This window comes from Serinus canaria, chromosome 9 (assembly GCF_022539315.1).
Source record: "Serinus canaria isolate serCan28SL12 chromosome 9, serCan2020, whole genome shotgun sequence".
NCBI classification, from domain to species: domain Eukaryota; kingdom Metazoa; phylum Chordata; class Aves; order Passeriformes; family Fringillidae; genus Serinus; species Serinus canaria.
The window spans coordinates 8,566,615-8,589,005 of record NC_066323.1 but is presented as its reverse complement, the minus strand read 5'-3'; the positions used below and the strand labels follow the sequence as shown (position 1 = coordinate 8,589,005).

The 22,391-nt window shown below is 41.8% G+C and overlaps 1 protein-coding gene across 10 annotated transcripts in view; it reads right to left on the bottom strand.

Annotated features, from left to right (window-relative positions):
• ABCC5 (ATP binding cassette subfamily C member 5) overlaps positions 1–21,358 on the bottom strand; it is a 67,429-nt gene extending 46,071 nt beyond the window's left edge. For 3 of the 10 annotated variants that reach the window (XR_003944715.2, XM_030227055.2, XM_018912883.3), the window contains exons 1-7: positions 21,212–21,358; positions 19,850–20,024; positions 7,126–7,286; positions 6,725–6,880; positions 5,879–6,026; positions 980–1,213; positions 698–871 (exon numbers count right to left, since the gene is read on the bottom strand). Coding sequence is in view for 9 of the 10 variants with exons in the window: in XM_030227055.2 (XP_030082915.2) it covers positions 698–871; positions 980–1,213; positions 5,879–6,026; positions 6,725–6,880; positions 7,126–7,286; positions 19,850–19,978 (1,002 nt within the window). In the remaining variant the exon portion in view is untranslated. Of the gene's footprint in view, positions 1–697; positions 872–979; positions 1,214–1,676; positions 5,788–5,878; positions 6,027–6,724; positions 6,881–7,125; positions 7,287–13,214; positions 13,291–19,849; positions 20,025–20,597; positions 20,689–21,211 lie in introns of those variants that run through there. The other 7 variants (XM_009089093.4, XM_050977867.1, XM_050977868.1 and 4 more) reach the window with 7 other exon arrangements.
• Between the last annotated feature and the right edge of the window lie 1,033 nt (positions 21,359–22,391).

Genomic DNA, 22,391 nt, shown 5'->3' with positions numbered 1-22,391 from the left:
CTGAAACAAAAAACACCATGAAACATTAATGGCAGCTCAGGAAAAGCAAGTGCCTTCAATTCCTCATTACCAGAGAAAATTAATTTTTAATCTGAAAAGAGGATTCAGGGATAGGGTCAGGCAACTGCTGCTCTAACATAAAACTCAGGCTGGAAACATCATTCATTTCTTCCTGCACTAAGCACCAGACATGTGAGAGCAAAGTTCAACAAAAAATTTGAGAGAATAAAGGTGTGCACTTTTACCAATATTGAATAGCACTAGTTCAGTTAAAGTTTCTGAAGCACTAAGTTAACCTAAAGACACATGAAGCTGACCCCCACTTTAGCAAGCATTTTAATCTGATTCTGTAAGGCAAATCAGGACTTTGCCCAGTCAGATCAATTTCTAGTCGATGCCAATGCTATGAAGGTAGTAAAACAGTTTTTAATTTTTTTTTTTTTTTTTTGCTATGAACATTAGTCTCAGCCAAATCTATCATCTTTCCTATCCCCATTTTCTAATTTTATCACTTTGAGCTTCCTGATGCCATATTTCTACTTCATACGCCTTCATACACCTTCTACTTCATACGCCTTCAACAAAGTGCAATGCCATAAACTGGCTAAATCTAGCACATTTCAACACCTTTTATTCAGAACTATACATTTATCTGACCTTAGAAAAATGAAGCAAGTCTTAACTCTTTCCAACTCACCATTGCTGGGTAGAAGAGGATGAAGACAGCAGATCCCAAGAAGCCTGTTGGACCCAGAATAATCACATTATAAACCATTCCCAAGATGGCCACAATAGGGCCCCCAGCCAATAAACTGCCAACTGCTGCAGCTTCAAACATCCTCTGACCATCATTGGAACAAACATTAATGAGCTGAAAAACAGAACAGATAATTAAGATTTAAGGCACAGCTCATTCTCAAAGGAATATATTACACATCACTTTTCACATTGCCATTTCCAAAACAAGGCTGCAGCTTACCTCTCCAAGAGACTTCTCCTTGATGTTCTTCAGCTTAAGGATTTTCTTAAAGGCCATAGTCAGGACAGCCCCACGCAGTCTGACCCCCGTGCGATAGTTCAGCGCCCAGGTTAGTGCCAGGGACCACGATCGCACCACTTCCGTCATAAAGATGCCAAAAACTAAAAACAAGCTGTACTGCAGGTTGGACTCACTCTGCTGGGTATACTCCAAGAGGTGTTTCACAACAAATGCCTACAGGAAGAAATGCAAGCTTGCATGAACACCCCATCACCCCAGAAGACCATACAACAACTTTATGTTAAGTTAGAAATAAGTAGGCTACTTTGCTTTTAAAAGAGCCATTTGAAATAGAAAGCATCTTCTTTCCAGAAGTAAAAGGTGTCAATACAAGAAGTACTGTAACACAAGCCCTGCTGAGAGCCAAGCACTGAGTCAAATTTAGTAAGTAAAGAGAGTTTAATTTGGAACCATGTTCCTCGCAGCACGCTCCTAATCCTCCGTGTCTTCTAACTTAACATAAATGTGTCAGTTAGCTGAAAGCAATGCATTATCATATAGAAGAGTTTTAAAATATAGTCACTACTTATACATCTGCACACATTAAGAAACATTCCTTTACGTGACATTAAGACCTTTTTTATTTTATCTTTGGTTTGCTTCAAACGTGCTTATTTGATAAAAAGGAACAATGTACCTACAGTTGTAGAGGGGAAGAGTGAGAAGGACATTTGCAAAACATTCCTGGAAATAAACATCAGCAGTTTAATAGTAAAGAAAAAAACAAGCAGAAAGCACAAGGTACGCAATACCACAAATCATTGGGGATGGGGAGGAAAAAAGAAAAAGAAAAAAAAAAAAAGAAAAAAAAAAATAAAATTAACCATTCAATCCCTCCCCATTCCCTCTTCCCCCAAGAACATAAACACTTTACCTCTGAAATCACATTTCAAACATCACCTGCAGAAAGAGGACAGCCCCCAGAACCACCAATTCCCAACTCCAGCTCTTTGTGGTCCAATGGCACAATATAACATCATACAATTCACAACCACCAGCATTAAATATTATTAACTGCGAAACAATAAGCTTTTATTTGAAATGAAGAGTCATCTTAAATGGTAACATCTCAAAAACTATACAACAGGTAGACCATTGAATAAACATACAATCTGCACATACAGGATAATGGGCTAATATCTAACAGTCAGTCTTAGCTTCTAGAAAATTAGACTTAAATCTATACACAAATTTATAAAGATACAAAACCAGAATGGTATTTGTTCACGGAGTCCAAAAAGAAGTCAAACTTGAAGGTACCAACAGAGGAGGCTTCTGAGGCTGCACAAATTCTGAAATCTGGTTTCAAAAGTATCCTACAGTAAGGCTTCACAGACAGCAAGAGACTTCCTAGAAAGCTTTTCAACAAATGATGTTTAAAGATAATGCTGCTTTTGATATACTAGTACAGAATAGAGAATTACCTTTGCCCACAAGAAAAATCAAAAACTCTGAGACCAAAGAAAATATTTGAGAAGCCTTTCACATCATAGTCCGTTGAAGTCCTCTTGGCTAAATCACGTTTTGCAAGTAGGAGTTCTGTATAGTTTGAAGAGAGGAAAAAAATCACCCCACAACTCCAAAGGTTTTGATAGCTACAGCCCAGCACCAAATAAAATAAAAAGTGGAGATCAAATTCATCTGTTCAGAGGAAAATAATTCTGCACATCAGAACCAAGGAAACATGCTGTAAGTAATTTTGCTCTTTCACAGGTCTGAATTAAAGCCAGATGTCCATCAGATTCTAGAATGGCCACTGAGAAAATTTACATACCGATCACTGAACAAATGTGAAGAGCTCACATTCACAGATCTAGTGCATTCCAACTTTCTCCTGATTGGATTTAATTTTACATCGACTGTTTGGATCACAACTGCATACATTTGGTCTGCAGTTACTGTGGAGATTACTGACTTCTTTTTCCAGTATTCAATCCAACATATGTAACTGAGTCACTGAGCAATTGGGGTGAAAATCCCCCTTTTTCCTCACGAGCTGTAACTCAGCATGGTCGCAGACTGCAAGCATTTTCTCACACACCACAGCATTGCTGAAAGTCTCCAAGAGAGGATGTATAAAGATAGCAGATGTTTCCTGGGGTCTCATTCCTCCCAAAACTTTAGTGCAATTTTGCAGCACTATTTTATAGATTCAGCATCTCCCATGATGAAATGGAGACCAGCTTATATTATACCCCAATTTATTTTTGTTCCGGAAGAAAGAAAAGAGGAAACAGCAGATGAAAGAATTTTGAAAAGGGAGGGGGGGGAAAAAAAGTCACAGAAAATTAACATTTACATCTGAACAAGTACTATTCAAATTCATATTAGTTTAATGAAAAGAATCCAACATAAAGTTATTTACAAAACAAAAACATTATGGCATATAAACTAAGCTAAGGGGAGAAAAGAGCTCCTGTGGCTATTACCGTAGTGGTTGGTACAAGCTGCTGGGCTGTCTTAAGCATTCCCATGGAATAAACATTACCTTACCTTTGCTCTTGGCGGTGGCTCTGGCCAGCAGGAATGCCTCATCCTGACGCAGAAAACAGCCATCCTGAAAATGCTGAAGAACAGCTTCTGTCACTGGTCCCACTGCAGTGCCGGCGTCCCTGCTGCAGCCAGCGCGCCACAGCACGGGGCAGGCTGCAGCTGGAGCCAACGGGGAAACTGGAAAACTTACCTCCCACAGCTTACCACTCCCCCCTCCAGTAACTGATCAAACTGTCAAGCTGTGCTCCACTAAAATAGCAAGTTTCCCCATCTCCCAAATGGGAAGAATAGCTCTGAACAGTAGCAAACAGATACATTGTTCAGACCTGGAGTTAAACCAATTATGTTTAGTAATCAAGAAACCTCTTTGCTCCTCCACCAGATGATGGAAGTTTTGGTAGCTGATCAAATAGTAGCAAGTATTTATTGGAGATAAATAATATACCACCTATACTAGTACATTCTGATGGTAATTACAAGGCAGTCTGACACATGCAGCTGACTCACCAGGTTATAGGTTTAGATTCGGTGCCAGATGCAAAATGTATCAAAATAAAAAAAGAGGAAGACCCTTGAAGGATCTGATACCAAAAAAAAAAAAACACCCAACCAAGGCAAGAGAGTCCACGCAGGAAGTCTGGAACAACTCCTTTCCAGTTATAACAATCACAATGCTCATTAGCAAAGCCACAGCCATTTGCTGGCATTTCAAGATCATAGACATTCAATTAAAATTTTTGAAGTTGAATATAGTGTTTAACTCCACTTTTATAATTTTCCTCCAATACATGAGGTTAAGTCAAGTGCTTTTCCTGATCTCCCTTCTCATCTTCAGGTGACTGAAAGGGTGTAACAATACAAGAAAGCACTGATACTTCTGAGGAGACAGCATAGGCATATCCCTGGGGCATGCCATTTTTAAAAACAGGGAGGAGGGATGGTAAAGACTTATTTTCATGCCAAATGGTAGAGCTAAAAATGAATTGGGCCTTATTCAGAAAAATGAATAAGGTTGTCTGTAAATGGGCAACTGTCTATAGACAATTTTAAGTTGCCCATATCAAGCATCAATTGCAGCAGCAGCTCCCAACATAATCAAGCCGGTTTGTTTTCTCCTTTCCTCTCTGGCTCGCTCTCATCCAGCAGTTTGGCTGAGAAATTGAGACCATTACACTACAGAAATTAGGGGTAACCCTGCTGCAAGTTCTTTGCTAAAAATAAAAGCAGCTCCTCAAGCCCTGTAGTGAAACAATGACAGAAGCTCTTCTTGGGAAAAGCTAGTGCTGTTAAAACCTTAATCATAATTTATTGTTAATTATCAAAGTATGTTCATGTATTTTACAATAAAGACAACTATAAAATATTACAAAAAAAACAATACCATGGAAACATTCATTGTTATTCATATTACATGAAACAAGGCAAACTTTAAGAAGACTTAAAAAACAGAACATCATTTTTTGATAAGACATTTAAAAGCAGGAAAACATTTTAAAGAGACATTTCACCTAACAGTGCACCCAAGCGTACTTACCCAAGAAATGAACCTCCAGCTTACCAGCACACTGAAATGTGTACTATTAGCAGTAATACTGCTCCTACTCCTCAAGGGAAATGTGTAGAGAATAAATTTAGTCAAAATTTCAACTTTAAATCTGCACAGAATGTGCAACAAACAGGTGACAAAAAATGGTGTGAATGTCAAGTCCCATGTTGTTATCTTCAATACGACCCTTAGCAACAAACAGCAGCCGTACCTAGAGGCAACAACGCTTTTTAACACTTCTACCTGAAACCTGTCTGGCCATTCTCTGTAGGATCAGTAAAGACTATGCCCACAGGCTTCTTGAGACCTGCTCACATTAGTTTTTAAGCAGTGTTCTCAGAATTGTTTCGGTCCGCCTCTCGAAGACTGTTATTAATGGAAATAATTTAAGATTAGTGTTTTATCAGACTGAATTTTATTCCAAGATAAATTTACAGAATTTCAAAGAGAAAAACAATTAGAAGACCTGCACATAAAAATCTTATAAAAAAAGCAAGTTATGCAGTTAGGGAATAACTTTAAACTATACTCAAAGCCAAAGAGAAAAAACAAAAATTCCATTTCCTCCAGGATACCTAAACTTCCCCTCCCTTCCCCAAGAACTTGCCTGGGTATTCAGCAACTGATCCATCAGCTGTAGGAATCCTATCTTGGATTATTGAATTGCTCTTGAATTTTACCCCAAAATTTCTAGCTAGTCAAAACATTTAAGTGATTCTGCAATGAAACCTTAAGATTTTACAGTTGGCCATGAGATGGAGCCCTCTGGGGTTGTTAAAAAAAGGATGGATATTACTTACTGGTCCACTGAAACCCGCGAGCTGCGTGATCATCAGACACACTATGGAAAGGATGAGTCTGGTGCGGCAGAAAATCCACACAACCCTCCGGAGAGAAGCATCATCAGGCCCATTTTCATTTAGTTCTTCCTGCCACAGTCTTTCCAGCCTAATAAAAACAGAAGATTTGACACTTATTCATGTCATAAATTTTTCACTGTGAGAGAAGGTACAGTCTCATACATACTTCTTTGTTAAAACGCTGAGTGCTTCCTAGTGCAGAACAACAAAAAATATTAAGAGAAATATCTATGTAGTGTTACTTCCATAGGACAGAGGGATGAAAAACACAACGCTTTGTCTTTGCCTGGAGTCTCTTTGGCAATCTTAATATACTGACAGTCTTTCTCTGCTGAACTGACAGAAGACTGCAGAGTCAAAAGCTGAAGAAATTCTCAGTAACCACAGATAGTAAGCCTGATCAGAAGATCTGTTCCACATTCAAATCACCTTGCTACTGAGAGCATTATTTCTCATTTTTGCTCAAGAATTTTTCACTGTAGCCTTGAGAAAAAAATTTGTTTTCATAAAAAGCCAGATTAAAGACATGCAAAATCAGAATAATTGTAAGACACTCCTAAAGATATAATCCCCTCATTTCACTGAAATCAACAAGGCTACAGAAACTGTGCTGAATGAGAAAGCTGTCTATGAAAAATGAAAGTGAATTCCACCATTCTGAGAAAGGCAAAAAGGCAAAACAAAATGCCAGTGCTGTTCTTCTAGGGCAACACTATACCATTGCCTGCATGTAATGACATGTAATAAATGCAAACAAGAAAATAAAAACGAACTATATGTCTTTACCTTCTGCAGTTGACATCTGAAGACTCATGCCTTGATAAAGACCATACATCATCCATAAACAATTCCCCTTTCTTGTATGCTCTGTGGGCCAAAGGAGTGAGCCAGGAGAAGGTCATGGAGGAAAAGAGCCCAGCATTATCAACCGGGTGCTGGTGTCTAAAAGAATTAAAAAAAAATCACAAACAAATGAAAAAGGAAACAGGAAATGTCAATCTTCAAGAAAAACAAAGCCTCCTCTCATTGAAAGCACTCTGAGTACCAAATGGTCCATGCCAGCCACACTTGCTAAACAAATTCTGATGTTTCCAGTACCAGTCAGCAGACCTACATCTGCAATTCTGCTTTGTCACTGGTTTGAAAAGCAAATGCTGTATGAGTTCTGTGGTAGCCTAAAGACGTACTTGGAAGTGGTCCGTATGGGTTTCAGTGCATTCAGACCATGGTGGTATTTGCCCTTGTGATGCTCTTCATCCAGCATTCTCAGCTGGGAATGCACAGAGATGTCCAGTGGCAGGCCCTCTGCCCGAGCTGCTGCTTCCAAGGCATCCTGGCATTCAATCTGCTTTTACAAGAAAGACAACAGATTCAGACTTCAAAACTACATTTGAAGTCCATGACTCCCATCTCCAGCAGTTTTGCACCTCTTTCTTCTGCAAATTATTGTGCAACAATCACAGTCATTTCAATGTCTTAGACCACTGTCTTAGGCTTCATCCTGGCAGCAAAGCCATGGAAGGCACAGGTTCTAGATCTGTGTTAGACTGCTGCATTTGTAAAACAAATTACCAGTATTGCACCTGTGCATTCAAAGGATAAATGGATAGACCAGACTAATCCTGCCCCAAAAAATATGATAGAAAAAAATTACAACATCAAGTACCTATGACGCAAGTTCAGGAAGTCAATGACTGGCTTATGCAGTGAAATTAAGACATTTTCTTGATGAATTTACACCCTCTTAGTATAATTTAGATATTCTTATCCACAGAAAATACAAAGTATTTTCAGAATTCTACTGAAGTCCCTTCTTCAAAAACACTTTAGATTAAATAAAAAAACCAAATATGCACTAAGCAGAATTGTACTTACTTTTATCATGTTTCCTGCTTTGTCTCTTTTTCCCTAATCTAAATGGAACAAAGATGACAATTTTCTCTGCTTCCAGGCATGGTTTCTCAATGGCTCAACAACTTTGGTAACAGCCACTTACTTTCAAACCTAATCTCGGGGAGGGTTTCCACAACCCCAGTGGAAGGCAGACTTAACTGCTAATCCAAGGGGAGGAACAGCAATGACACAGGATAGTCAAAATGTTGCAGAGCTCAAACAAATCTTTTGATGAGCAGCCAGATATGGCAAAAGTACATGAGGAGATGAGCCTGCTATATGTACTGGCAGAGGGCCCTTGACTGGTTCTGCTAACTTGATGTGCCATTTATTGCAGGACCACATTATCTGCTGGTATTCTAGTTTATTGCAACTGAGCTACTTGGTAGGAAAAAAAAAATCTGAGGTAAAAATCTTCCTGAAGGTCTTACAAAGATACTATGATTCTACCTTTATTAGTTGACTTATCAGAGCCAAGTTAGCTTGTTTCCTTGAAAAGAAACAACTGTAATGCATTGTAGCCTCCAACAAACACTAAATGCAAGCACTTGGTTCCTGACTTCCCAGTCATGTAATCATTTTTGGAAATGTCACCATTTATCATGGTCTTTGTCTGTACTATGTTAGCATGTAATAGTACAGCACACTAAGCCACTGTTTCCACCCATGAGAAGGATGAGAACAGGAAACTGAAAATGTCATTCATCTATCCCTTATTTACTTAATCAAAATACTTAAATAGTGCCTAAGTATGTTGTCAATAATCCATGGTTCTAGCTCAAAAAACTTATTTTCTAAGCTATCACCTAAAGCTATGGTAACAAAAGATAGCCAAATAACACAAAACCAAAAGAACATTAAAACCTTATGACACATGGAGTGACTCAAAAATACACAGTTCTTGAAATCTGAATTAAAAGACTTCTCACTCAATTTATATTAAATCACTGACTCACTAAGACAACACTGCCTTACTAAACCTATGCAAACCAGCATTAATAAGGGACCTGCCATAAACATCTCAAAGGAGTCAGTAGCAGGGAAGAGTTCTGCACCACCTCTTTTCTGCATACAGGAGAGGAATTTTTAACCGGTTTGTTGCATTACCCCCACAAGAGGCCCACGGCAGATCTGCCCAAACATCTTGTTGCTGATAACACACTTGTTTCTAAGTGATGCCATAAACTAGTTGTATAAACATTGCTTTGCAGAGCACACCACAAAAGGGCCTATAAGTAAAAAAATCTTCCAAAACAGAAAACACTATGTTGACGAGCATAAAAATAGATTCACCCACTTAGAAACAAGAATAGGTTTTAATAAGTAAGCACAATTACAAAGGGTTTAGGCAGTCCAAAGATAATATCCATAAACAATCACTGTGAAAAACAAACTCTCCACAGCTGCTCAAGAGTTCTTTCAGCAAATGTGGAAAAGCTGCATGGATAAAGATGAGGGCACTGCCTTTGAAAGGTCTTTATAATGTCTTGCCTTAGAGACAAATACAAGCACAAACCCCTCATTGAGAGCACTGCTCATCTCCATCTTGGTGAGATGGTCAAAATCCCACATGTAAGACTATCAAGAAACAAATGCATCACACCACTGAACAACTAAGATTTAAGAACAACTCTACAGCTCTGTGTAGTTCTCTGAAGATTAAAAAATCTTCAAAGCAGAGTTTATCAGGAAGAAGTGAGGCTCCTAAGTTGTTCTACAATGCACTTCAGGAACAAAAGACTGAAGTAAAAAAACCAAAACAACCCCAACACTTAATTTAGGTTTCTGATAAGGTTTTCTGATTGCCCGCATGTGTGCACAGTTTTCTTGGAAACCAATGTCTTGAGTCATTACTAATGTGCTACAACAGCTCTGCTCTTGAAATAAATGTCAAATAAACAAAAAATAAGTTAGAATACACTTTTTCTAATTCATCAATTTATTAATATGCCAAAACAAGCAATGAAATGAGTGATGCAACATGGCACTGATAACTCCAAAGAAATGCTCACAGAAACAAACCAAGTCTAAATCAAATATTGCTAACTGGAAGAAGATTCAATCAGACATTTATTGAGAAACAGCAGATGACTACTCAGCACCAACAATGAAGAATTGTTACAACAGACACAAAGGATAAAGCAGAAAACATTATCATAACACTTAAAAAACCCTAGGGTTTGCATCCCTTTTGAACAGCAGACTATGCCCCTTGTCACTTCAGTTCAAAAAGGGTATTAGACTTAAACTTATTTTCCTTGAGCATTAATAACAATGGGGCTTGGAGTAGCATAAACTGAAGATTTTTCAGCTGGATAGATAAAAGGAGTAAAGGTTCAGGTATTTGAGGGGTACAAGCCTGAAGAAAGAGAACTAGAGAGTGACCACCAACTGTTCTTACAACAAAAGAACGAGGCACACAAATTTAGAAGTCTCTATCATAGGATACTGTCAGGTTCAAATGCATAAATGGACTGGAGAAATAAACTCACACAGGATAAGCATATCATGGCTTACTAAACACATGACAGAGGGCAAGAACAATCATTGATCCAGCATCTTATTAATAGCTGGTGAATGCCAAACAAATTTTCTGCAGCCATAGCCATCTCCTAACAGAGCATAATAGTTCTGCACTCCTCATGCCATGAAGCTCTGACACACTTGAGTACAGGTTGATACAATTCAATAGAGTCTGATACAATTCAATAGATCACCATAAGAATTAACAGATTAAGAAAACAGTTAAATTTTTAATCTTGGGGCAGCTCCCATGAGTGGGGCAAGCACCAAGGAAGCATCACTGCACACATGATCTTCCTTCACAGGTGGGTCACAGAGGGGCAGAGAAAGAGAAGCACAGTTGGTGCTGTCACCACAGAGCACACCTGCCTCATCTGACTTTCTACAGCTCAGGAAAACAACAAAACCATACAAGCACCTGGTGGCATGAATTCCTTGTCAAGAAATTGGTCATAGCAATGGAAAGCACATTGGTAATGAGAGAGTCAGAAAGATTACATGGTTGGTTCAAGACATATGACAGAAAGCCTGAGTGAGGTGAGGAAAATGAGTGGTTTAAGGGCAAGGGGAAACTATTTGCTCATTAAATTAGAGACAGACATGCCAAATCCACAATCCAAGGTCATGAAAATGCAGGAAATTTAGGAGCCAAGCTACAAAGCTGTCATATACACATGATGTCAGAAGTTCCACAGGAAGCAAGAATGGCCTGAGGAAACTTACTCAGAAAGGCAGGCAAACTCAAATATGTGAACTTGCACACTTCTGAAAATGTGCTAAGCAGGCAACATGGGCATCTGAGGATGGGAACAGGTAAAGAAAAAAGAAGCAGCTGTCATGTAGGTGGGAAGGGAAAAGCCACCCAGGTGGATTCTAGCCTTTCACACAGTCCTATAACAATCTCCTATTAAAGAGAATGCAGCAATTACTGGTTTGACAACTGTAACATCACACAACTGCAAAGCCAGACAAGACTGGAGGCAAAGCAAAACAGATTTTTCCATCCCTTACTCATCCTGCAGAGGAAGAATCTGATGTGTGCATACAACCCAAACCCCACCAAACAGCTAAGGCAGAACATCTTCCAGGGCTCAAATCACCGCAGGGAAGAAGCTGAATCTCTTCTGGTTCTACCAGCAGCTGACAGCAAACTAGAACAGACCTTGCAGCTGACATAGCTTTTTTACTAATCCTTTAGCTGACTACTAAAACTACTGTAGTTGACTTATTATTACAAAGTTAAAATTGTTTGATTTAAGTTGTAAAGGTCTCTGAGCTGGCAACACTGCAGAACAGAACTCCTACCTCTTGCATTTAGCAACCAGAGCTCAGCAGGCTTCCTCATGCCTTTAAAGATCCCAGCAAGGAAAGGCAAATGGGAAGCCTAGAGACCAGAACAGCAGAGCTCAAAACTAGGTGGGCATGTGATGAGAAATAATTCTATCATCACCAGCTCTGCTCAGGGCTTAAAGCATTCGCCATATTACAACTCCAGGATGAAGAGCAATTTAAAAATATTTAAGACTTCATTAAAAGATTGGTGTTACAAAACAAGATTAGGGATTAGCTTGTACGGGCTGGGGAAGGGAAGAACCACTGTTCCATTTAGCTTAAGCCCAACTAAAATAAAACGAGAGTCTAGGAAAAAATTCCCTGAAGTTGTAATTACATTATTCTTCCCAGAAATTCCTCTGGGTCCAAGAATACTCCCAGTAGAAAGGAGTAAGGGGTATAGACACTGCTTCTGCAGGTAGCACAGGCAACCCCTAAAGCATTGTCCAGATTGCAAGTCATCAAACCCCAGAGCATCTGAAAATCAAATAGGTTTGCAGGTCCAAACGTTGCCGAGTCTACAGCTGCCTGGTGAAGCAGCAAGTGCACTATGGACTTTATGGTCTACTAAGACAATTCTCTTCTCCTTTCACTGGATTTGATACTGTACACAATCTATAGAAATATTAACAAGGGGATTTGCAGCATTAGGCTCCCAGCCTTCTCTGTAGCTAGGATACTTTACAATACCCCGCCTGATTAAAACATGAGCCTATTTAAGACTAGTTTGGTGTATCATCCACCCATACCAGCTGTCTCCCTGACGCTAGGGCAACAAGGAGCAGGCACTGGGCTAGATCAGAGACAGTGGGTGTCAGGAAGGAGGCACTGATCCTTTAGGCACCTGCACACATTGATTGCAAAGTACAGACAGCACAGCCACATTCACACAGCGCCAAGGTGAGACCATCAGATAGTGCCAGATGCTTAGAAATTATGGTTACAATTTCCATAAAAGAATCAGATCAAGAAGTCAGAGACTCCATTTTCTTCAACCTCCTGAAAAGGGGAGTATAAACAAAACTTCATGTCTCTGCTGCCTTCCCAGCTTCTGCTACCTGGAAGAACAGCACTTCACAGCACCAAACACATAGCCAAACGCTGGTGTAAGTACAGCTGGGCCATATTTCTCTTAAAAGATACAAATTTACTGTCCAGAAACATGCTCTGATTTACTGCAACAGTTCAGAGATAGAAAAGCTTGGAGTCCACTTTAACAGTTACAAGTGACTTGATTACACCAGATCCATTGTTACTCTTCTGGGCCAGGATTAGCAGGAGTTGTATTAACTTTGGAGTAATGGTTTCAAAACTAGCCTGAGTTTATGCATCCTCAGATTAAAGAAGAATTTTCCCAATAGTGCTTGGTACTGATATCAAAGCTCTATAGCCAAACAAGGTCAGGGTATGCACAATTGGTAAGCCTGAGTATTTTAGTCACATATATTGAGCACTTTCACTTGAGGCACAGGAAGTCCTTGGTGAGGAGAGATATATTAGCTTTCTACAGGAATATTTCTTATTTTACCTTGCCCTTGAATTCTGGCCAGCATCAGCTTTGAGGTGAGATGTTCTCAACTGTTTCCTAGCAAATCCATTTATTCCTGCAATCCAAGAAATACAGAGTTTGGCATGAAGTGTTTGTTTTAGGATTTTGCAACTGTAGCTGCTATGAATGCACCTGACAAGCAGCTGTGCATGTGCTTAGGCTTGTGGTATCCATGAATTCCTGTCTACTCTTTTGCATTAAAACCAGTATTCATGATCTTGTAAGTAAAGGTTCTAGGATTCATTCAAAGCTAAGGCTGTACATTGATCATCCAGCAGTGGAGCTACACAGCTCATAGACAGTGACAGCAGACTCCTGTGGAATTGTTAATAACCAGCTTTAGAATTGGCACCCCACATGTCTCTGCCTACAAAGATGGGAAACCAACTCCTCACTAAGCTGATCAATCTAGCACAGCACAGGCTGAGAATTTGGCTCCTGCCTTGCTCAGGTAAGCTCTGCTCTCCTGAACCACCCCAGCACCCTGCCGTATGCTGGGGGTGTTCTTCACTAATAATCCTTATTCCGGCCATGCCTAAGCCAGGTCACAATAGAAGCTACACAGATGAATTTTGTACAACACTTGGAGCACCCAGGGAGGCTTTGAACTTCAACTCCTATTGAGTGGAATCACCAACGAGTGACAGCAGAAGCCTTGACGCCACAGCATTTATCAAGCTTAATACAACAATCTTGTATTGAACTCACCTTCTTGCACCCAAAAAACCCATGTTTCCAAAAGCAAACAGTAACTAGGAGACTCAAACTAAACATCTCAGGGCTCTAAGCATGTTGACTTTGAAATTCATTAACCTTCATCCTCAAAAACAACTGAAACACAGATTTTGTTTGTGGAACAGCTTGTTTGTCGTCTGTGGTTCAGAGCACAACTGACTGACTATCCCTTATCACTAGGATACAAATTTTCAAAAACTAATAACCATCTCAGTATCCCAAGACATGATAACCCCCCACATATATGTGAGTTTTAAGTTGCTCCAAGCTGAGTTCACCAATAACTTGGGACAGATGCAGTGAATATTTCTGGAAATGCTTTATAGCTGTACAGTTTCTGAAACAGCCATAGAGCAGAATGTCTGCAGCACTAATATAGAACACCACAATGGAAAAGATACTGCAAGATTTCCTTCACTTGATAGATAATCTACTCCTTATACACTTCTAGTCATGAGAGGCTAATTTAGAAATCTGCTCTGAACAAAGGAACAGCAACCCACAGTAGTCAAAGACAACATCAGCATGGGGTCAGAGCTGAGGTTTTATAATGTAGCTAAGACTTAGAAAGAAGATGGCTGTGCACAAAGGAAGGCAGTCAAGTTCCAATAGAAGCTGTGAATTACCCAGAATATCAATGCTCCTCTAGAAAATGTCTCTAAAATGTGCCCAGTCACAGGCCTCACCTTTTTGTTCCTCCTGTTAAGTGGAAGTCTCCTCTGATACCATAAACCCCCCTCCAAGCGTCAGATAAACTTTTGATACATGACAGGAGCATATCCAAAGCCATTGTCAGATGGTGATATGAGCATCTAGGCATGGAGGAAAGGCAGAGATACCCCTTCTACAGTGTGGTTAGAGGGTCATCCTAAAGCACACACCAAACAATTCTAGGATCTTCTATCAAGTGATCCTTGACAGAATCACTTGATTCTGTGATTACTGTGTCAGTGACTGCTTTACTAGTTGAAGTTCAACAGTAAAACAACAAAACATGATTGTAACCAATATGTTGAGTTCTTTGGGGATACCATGGAATTAATGCATCTTTAGAAAGCACCACCAATGTTTGCTTCTGCACCTAGTCTGATTGTGTTCAAAATTCTCAAAGATAACAGAACTGCTGCAAAAAAAAAAAAAAAAAAAAATCAGATTTTAAAACTTTGCTTTCATTTGACTTGAAAAAGTAAAAAATGTTTACTTTGTTATGAAAATATGCAATCATCTGGAAAAATGCAGACACATCCAGCAGCTTCAGCTACAAGTAGCAGTTTATAGATAAGCTGTCTAGGACTGCTCTAAGCATGGAATGCACAGGCAGAAGTACCCAGGCTACACTCACATCCCTATTTTTAACCTGTTGTTCAGTGGACTCAGACACTCAGATGCTTCAGAGAGGTTGAGGCAGAATTGATCTATTTAAATACTCAGTGATAAATCACTTCAAAGCTATCAGTGCTTGAAGGATTTACATCAATTCCAGCAAGTTCTGATCACATTCCCTGCTGTCTTGGGCAAAAGATGTCAGAAACAAACCTGAAAAACAAGAGATCAAGGAAAGGACAGGAATATTAGTAGGGCTTCTGATAGCTAAAGTTAGCAACACATTTCCTGCATGTTTGAAGTGATCTCTACAGTTCCCCTGGCTGGTGCCTTGAAATGCAGCAATTTGCACTTGAGATTCATCACAGATGCAGTCTTCATCCCTCAGCAGCAAGAACTTAATCCTGAACAGTATATTCCAGCCAGAACTAACTACAGCTTGGAGTACAATTTGTAAATAAGTGCTGTAGCATCGTTAACATGGGAAGTTGAATTCCAAGAACTGAGTTCTCATAAGCTCTGTACATTGCAGAAGCAGCTTGTTCTCATATCCTCCTCTATTGTAACTGTAATGGGGTAGGAAAGCTAAATTTGTTGCCTGCTATTCCATCAAATAAACAAAATCTACATTTGAGACAAGCCTATTCCAAAAGCATTTCAAAAATAAATTACTTCTCTTCCTCATCTGTAATTTTATAGCATATTTCATGGACAGTGGGGTCTGTCCTCCCCAGAATACACTGCTTCCATGAGAAAAACTACATACAGTTACTTCAGCTGCAAGTTGAAGGGCACAGGCACATTCTGAGAACAGAAAGTCCTAAAGGCTTAAGTACAAATCAATATTTCAAACATACCTTAATTATTACTCACTGGTCATGAACAGCTTTTACAGATGAAGACCACTCACTGTAGTGCTAGGCAGCAAGTGCACCTACAAGTTCTCCAGCAGAGGCATGCCCCCACAAACAATAAGCCCAATTAGTATGGTACTATGCAGGGGGAACACGTAGTTAAGACTCTTTTGTAAGCTACATTAAGGTCTCCAAAGATTTAAAAATCAATTGTTATCAGAACATACTGCAGACACTTATTCATGAGGTGAATATACGTATTCACAAGCTGAATAATTTTTTTCTTGAATTTCAGTCCCCAAGTGCCTATTTCAAAGGTCCATATTTCTATAGCAACATTGCCATTAAGTACCAGGAACTGTTGGATTAGTCCTACTTATATTGCAGAATTATTTCAATTATGATTCCAGGAAGCCTATTTGAAAAGCTCCTGTCTTTCAGAGATGTGATCTTTCAAGCTGTGACCAAGAAGCATTTAAGCTTCCAAGGAAAGAACTGCAAGTTCTTTTTCACTATTGTCATGAACACACTTGTGGTAGTTTGAAACAGCATCCTTTCAGCTGGAAATAAACACAAGAATAGAGGTTTCAGCACAGAAAATGGAAAGCTGAATGTAACCTTTATACAATGCAAAAAAGAGACTTACAAAAAAGCTCTGGGACCTTGGCTTAATGGTTAAACAGGTCTTTCACCTATAAAGATCATGATCAGAAAATCAACTAGACTTGTCTGCTTCAAGTTAAGAAGAATGCAGAAAATGCAGCAATATAGGCAACTAAAAACCCCAATGAGTCATATTATTGATCAGCCAAATGTACTTGTAGCCCTGCCAGAAGCAGTCATCACCACTGGCCATGAACCAGTGGCCCTTGACTACTGTCCCCAGAGCACAGAGGATTCTACCTCACCCTATAAGGGTGCACCATGTTAGCAAGAAGGCTACCTCATGCAGTGAAAGTCTGCTGAAAAACAGCTTTAAACTTGCATTCCACAAAGATCTGAAGTTAGTGGTGAAATAACAGCCTACATCTGCTTGCAGATTGTTCCTGGCAATAGAGATCATGCTTACAGCTTAGTCATTTTCTGGTCAACCTAATTCAAATCCTGAGCTAGATTTTCTACAAGAAATTTGAGAATTTCTACTGATGGTATACTGGACTCTGTTGTCCAAGTGACAGTTCCACCACAGCTTATCCCTCTATCCGAACTGCTGTGCTCCTACTCTTCCTCATCACATCAGCCCTCCCTCGTGTTATGTCACCAGCTGTGCCAAGTCAGTTTAGGCATCTAACCCCATCCAGGTTCCACAAAAAATACAGTAGCAAAGGACAGAGTTCCTTCTCTTCCCTTGAAACACCATTTTCTTCACAGCTTCTACAACTTCCTTACATGCAGAGGGAAAGTGCTTAACCAAACAGACAAAGCTCACCCTTTTGAAAGGGAAGTCTTTGCTCTTCCCTAAGCCAAGTATGCTGCTGAAAGCAAAGCTTGTTTCAACTAGAAAGGGAAAAACTTGGTACACAAACATGAATACCTAAGTTAGATAAGGTGTTATGAATACTTCTCCTTTTACTTAGCATTCTGCAAGCAAGCAGGATTTAATCTCACTGACACGTAGCAACAAATTCAGAGCTGTTTGTGTCTGTGGACTATATACATCCCAGCTGCCAAGGCTAGCAAAACAAAACTGGTACCAAAGTCTGAGCTAGAAATTAACACAACCTTGGCATACTGAACAAGATAACTACCAAGTAAAGTGGGCATCCTATCAGAACCAGAAGATGCCATTAGCAAAACAAGTTAAGTTCACTCTTCTACTCAAAGAGAACAAACAAGATAAAGTTCAATGTAAGAGCTTGGGTAAGCCCTTCTCTTACATCAGTAATCACAAGTTTACAGAACCCCTGTTTTGCAATTATCTGTGTTCACTACCCTGTAGTCATAGGCAGCATATCAAATGGTAAGGGTAGAAGGGTAATAAAGACCAGCAACAGAGTTAAGCTGACCTGAAGCTGCCTCAGAGTTAGATTTTCATGCCAGGCTATACGGACATGCAGGATTTGGCTTACTTTCAGCTTCCACAAAACAAAAAAAAAAAGAATAAAAAATAAAAGTACCCACAAATACGCTGGTTTCATGATTTAATTTAATTAAAAATTTACAGGTAAGATAAGGATTGTTTCCTTTAAAAGTTAAATCCTGATTAGATGATGCAGACCAAAAGGGAGAGATAATTTGCAATGATTACTGCTGAGCTCCACTGCCACTGGTCAGGAAACAGAGCTGCCCACCAATGGCATCACTGTTGTCACCAGTAATTTGACAGAGCAGATTTGCTACTGAACAGGATAAGGTCGATGGCAAGCCCATGGCATCAACATGACAAAAGCCGTTCAAAACCTGCACGGTGCTGCTCCAGGGCTGTGCATCACTGCCTGCTGTAATGCAATCAGACACCACCTTGCTGAGCACCGTCAGCAGCACTTGCTGACTCATAGAGCCTGTGGGGACACCAAAGCTGCAGGGCCTGCGAGCTGCACTCAGCTGCTGCAGAGCTGAGTTCTCCAATCCCAACTCAGCAGTGCAGCCCTGGGAAACCCTCAAACCCACTGAAACAAGGGAAGCTAAAATACAGAGTATCTCAGCAGCTACTGTAACACAGCAAAGATTAAGCCTCTTTAGAGGTCTTTACCATTCCTCCATACAAATACAGCAATTTCCAGCCCTCTCACAGGCAATCTATGTGGAATGACCAGCAGCACATCTGCAAGGAACTCATCACTGTGAAAATCAGACAGAAGCACTATTAACTTTAGTTGTTTGTCTTCAGAAAAATCTACAGTGTGCATATGTACCTATCAGTCCTTGGAGTATTTCAGAAAAGGTCAAGAACAGGATATGCAAGAAAATATTAGCTGCTGTGAATGCTAGCACTGGAATATCTTTAACCTTCTTCAGCTGGCAGAAGTTACTAGTTTCTGACCATATCTTTCATCAACGTGGGTGTTTCCATATCTCGGAGCCTATTTCCTTATAGCACTTGGTAGTATATGCACTCTTCCCAGTGAAAACAAGTTCTAAAATTTAGAAGCTCTGAACAATGACAGGCTAGCTCTAAGCCAGTGGTTATTTTTAAGACCCAGCTCTCAAAATAAACTAGAATTATGATGGTACCTCACCTTGTTAAATACACAGATGTTCAAGAAAGTGTTCAATAATAATTACTTTCATCTGAGGGAAAAAGTAAAGTCATGCTACTAGAGCAAGCTAGACATCTGGTTTACAAAATTAATCCTTAAAACAACCATGGCATGATTAAGAGTTTTTTCAGCTGCCAACACTGAATGGTGCATGATTTGTGCCGAGTGCTTCACTGCTCTTGCTTGGTTGTAATGATTCTCTAAAACACAAAGGTTTAAAATATTTCCTTGATTAACATCAATAGCTGAATACTAGAAAAAAGTTTTGTTCAAATGTTACTGAAAAGTCACATTTAAAAGTGAAAAACACTTAATAGGTGCTAAGACCTGTCATTAAAATAGCTACAGCACCCTTTGGAATGACCTCTTCCACACAATAGGCAATACTCATTACTGACCTTCAATGCAGCAAATCTATATACAGCTGGCACAGCAAAAAGGCTGCTGCATGCAATTTAATAAGCATAAAGACTGCAAAATAAACAATGAAAAAGAAACTGACCTTAAGTTTAGAATGCTGAAAATTGGACTCTTCCTGCTCTTCATGCTGCACCGAGTCAGCTCTCTCCCTCACACTTCTATACCCAGGACTGGGTATAATGTACTCTTTTCCTATGTCGATGTCTTTCATCTTCTGTAAACGCCAGGGTTTACACCTGTTCTTTCACCTCAAGTATCTGAAAAATAATTAAATTCCCCTTCATTATGTGTCATGCCCAATACACCAGTTACTTTTAATCACCTATTTTTAAAGTTAATTTTCAGAATCAAAATCAATAAGCAATAGTAAATGAGTTATATTACAACAGCGCTGTAATAACGTGCCTTTCAAAGTCCATGCAAAACTAACCTCTCATGAACTAGTTTAAACATACCCTGAGGTAATCAAATAGTACAATGTTCCTCAATGCACTAGAGTGCTGTCATAGTTCCTCCCTTAGATCTCTGAAATACAATTATGCAATCTGACAGATTAAAGCAATAGCTACAGCATTTAGCTGAAGCCGTGAGAAACTTGCCTGGGAAGACCAAATCCCAAAAATCTTCTGTAAAGAGTTTGAAACTGCATATATACAGTAATTTATTGGTACCAAGTTTTGCAAAACCAACCTCTCTGGAGAGATCACTTGATAATATTAGTCAATAGAAGCACTCTGGAGAAAATTATGTCCCTTCTTTATAGCACTGCTCACTTACTCCACAGGCTTGAGCTATAATTAAGTGCAGAAATGCACAGGAATGAGTCACACCTTCAGTGCTGCAGGTTTCCACCCAGTCTATCAAACTGCACCGAAAGGTCAGAAGGAGAACCAGAGTCTGGAAGAGAAAAATCACTCTTCTCTGCGAGACTCTGTTTTATTAACAGTTTTATCGCATTCTGCCCCCCGCCTGCAAGACGATGGGAGACGCCCGGCTGCGCTAGTCTGGTCAGACTGCACCAGCAGCTCTGCCGGGCTGCGCGGGGCTGCCAGGGCTCCGCCGCTGCAGCATCGCCGCCGAGAGCACCGCGGGGTGGGGATGCTGCACCCGCGGGCTCCGCGCCCCTCCCGGCGGGGATGCGGGACAGCCCCCCCCGGCCGGACATCCCCCAGCAGCCCGAGGAGAGCCCCCCCTCCGCTCTTCCCCGGCCCTCCCGTGTCTCCGCCGCACAGCCGTAAACACGGGAGCCGCCCCGCCCAAGGACAGGTGCGCCCGGCTGCAGCTGAGGCGGGACAGAGCGCAGCGGGAGAGGGCACCGCACAGCCCCTTCACCGGGGGTGAGGTGAGGGGGCTGCTCGGCCGGGCTCCTGACAGGAGAGGGGACAGCAAAGTCGCCTCCTCACCACACCAAGGCTCGCCCGTGCTCCGTACCAGCCGCACTCACCTCCGCCCGCCGACGACCCCACCGCAGCTTCTCCGCTCCACGGCCGCGAACCCAAACAACGCCGCTTATAGCGGTTCCGGCGTCCCCACTGCGCCTGCGGGCGGGCGCTGCGGCGGCCGCTCCTTCCTGGGGCCCCACGGGAGATGTAGTCCAGTCCTCAAATCTGGGCACTCACTGATTGCCGACAGTGAACTACATTTCCCTTAAGGACCCGCGCGGGCCAACTCCGTTTGGCCGCGCCCCCGTCCCGCCGCGCCCCGCCCAGCCCCGTCCCGCCGCCGCTGCCGCAGCGTGGGGGGTCTGGAACGTTCGCCGCCCGCCGGGGCGGCCCTGCGGCGGGGCGGCCGCGCCGGGGCACCGCACCTCTCCGCTCCTCGCCGCTTGGGAGGGCGGCAGCGCAATGCAATGCAGTGCAGCGCAATGCAACACAGTGCAGCGCAATGCAACGCAGCACAACGCAGTACTGTGCGGAACCGTGCCGTACCGTGCAGTGCGGGAAGGACGGGTCCTTCCACCGAGCTAGTGCCGGTGGGAAGAATCGGGGTCCGCTCCGTTCGGACACCGCACGCAGAGCCGAAGGGCTGGCTCGGTGCTGGAGAGGGCGAGGGGTGTCTCGGTTTCCTCCCGGCTGCGGGGATGCCGCAGGGCGCTGCCCGGTGTAGCGGACAGAGCAGCGGGGGCGGCCTCGGTGTCCGCCCCTCCCGACCCTGTCACTCACTGCCGGTTATCTACAGCCCCTCGGCCGGGGAAAGTGCGCCGTGCCTTCATCTGGGGCTTAACCTTGGCCGGGGCCGCGGTCAGTAGCGGCTCCTGTGCGCAGCGGCCGTGCCCCGGCAGCCGCTGCCGCAGGCCTGCAACGCGCTTCCCAAGGAGCCGGGCACGATTCCCTTGCCAAGCCCCAGCTGTGCCCTTCCAGCTCCCTCAGACCACCTAAAGGGACGGGGAACTTGTCCCAGGGCTTTCGCGGCCAAGCTTTGGCGACTGAAAGGGATGGAAGCTGCGGCTGTGTGTCCCTGTGTGGTGGTGGCTGAGGGCCAGCAAGCCTGCTTGCCCAAAAGAGTGATACAGGGTGTCCAGCCCCCGCCTCCGGGGAGTCACTGAAGGAGATGGACACAGCTGCGTTTCCTCTCACAAAGGGCTGTAAATATCCTTAACAAACCCTGAGCTGTAGCTTCTCCCC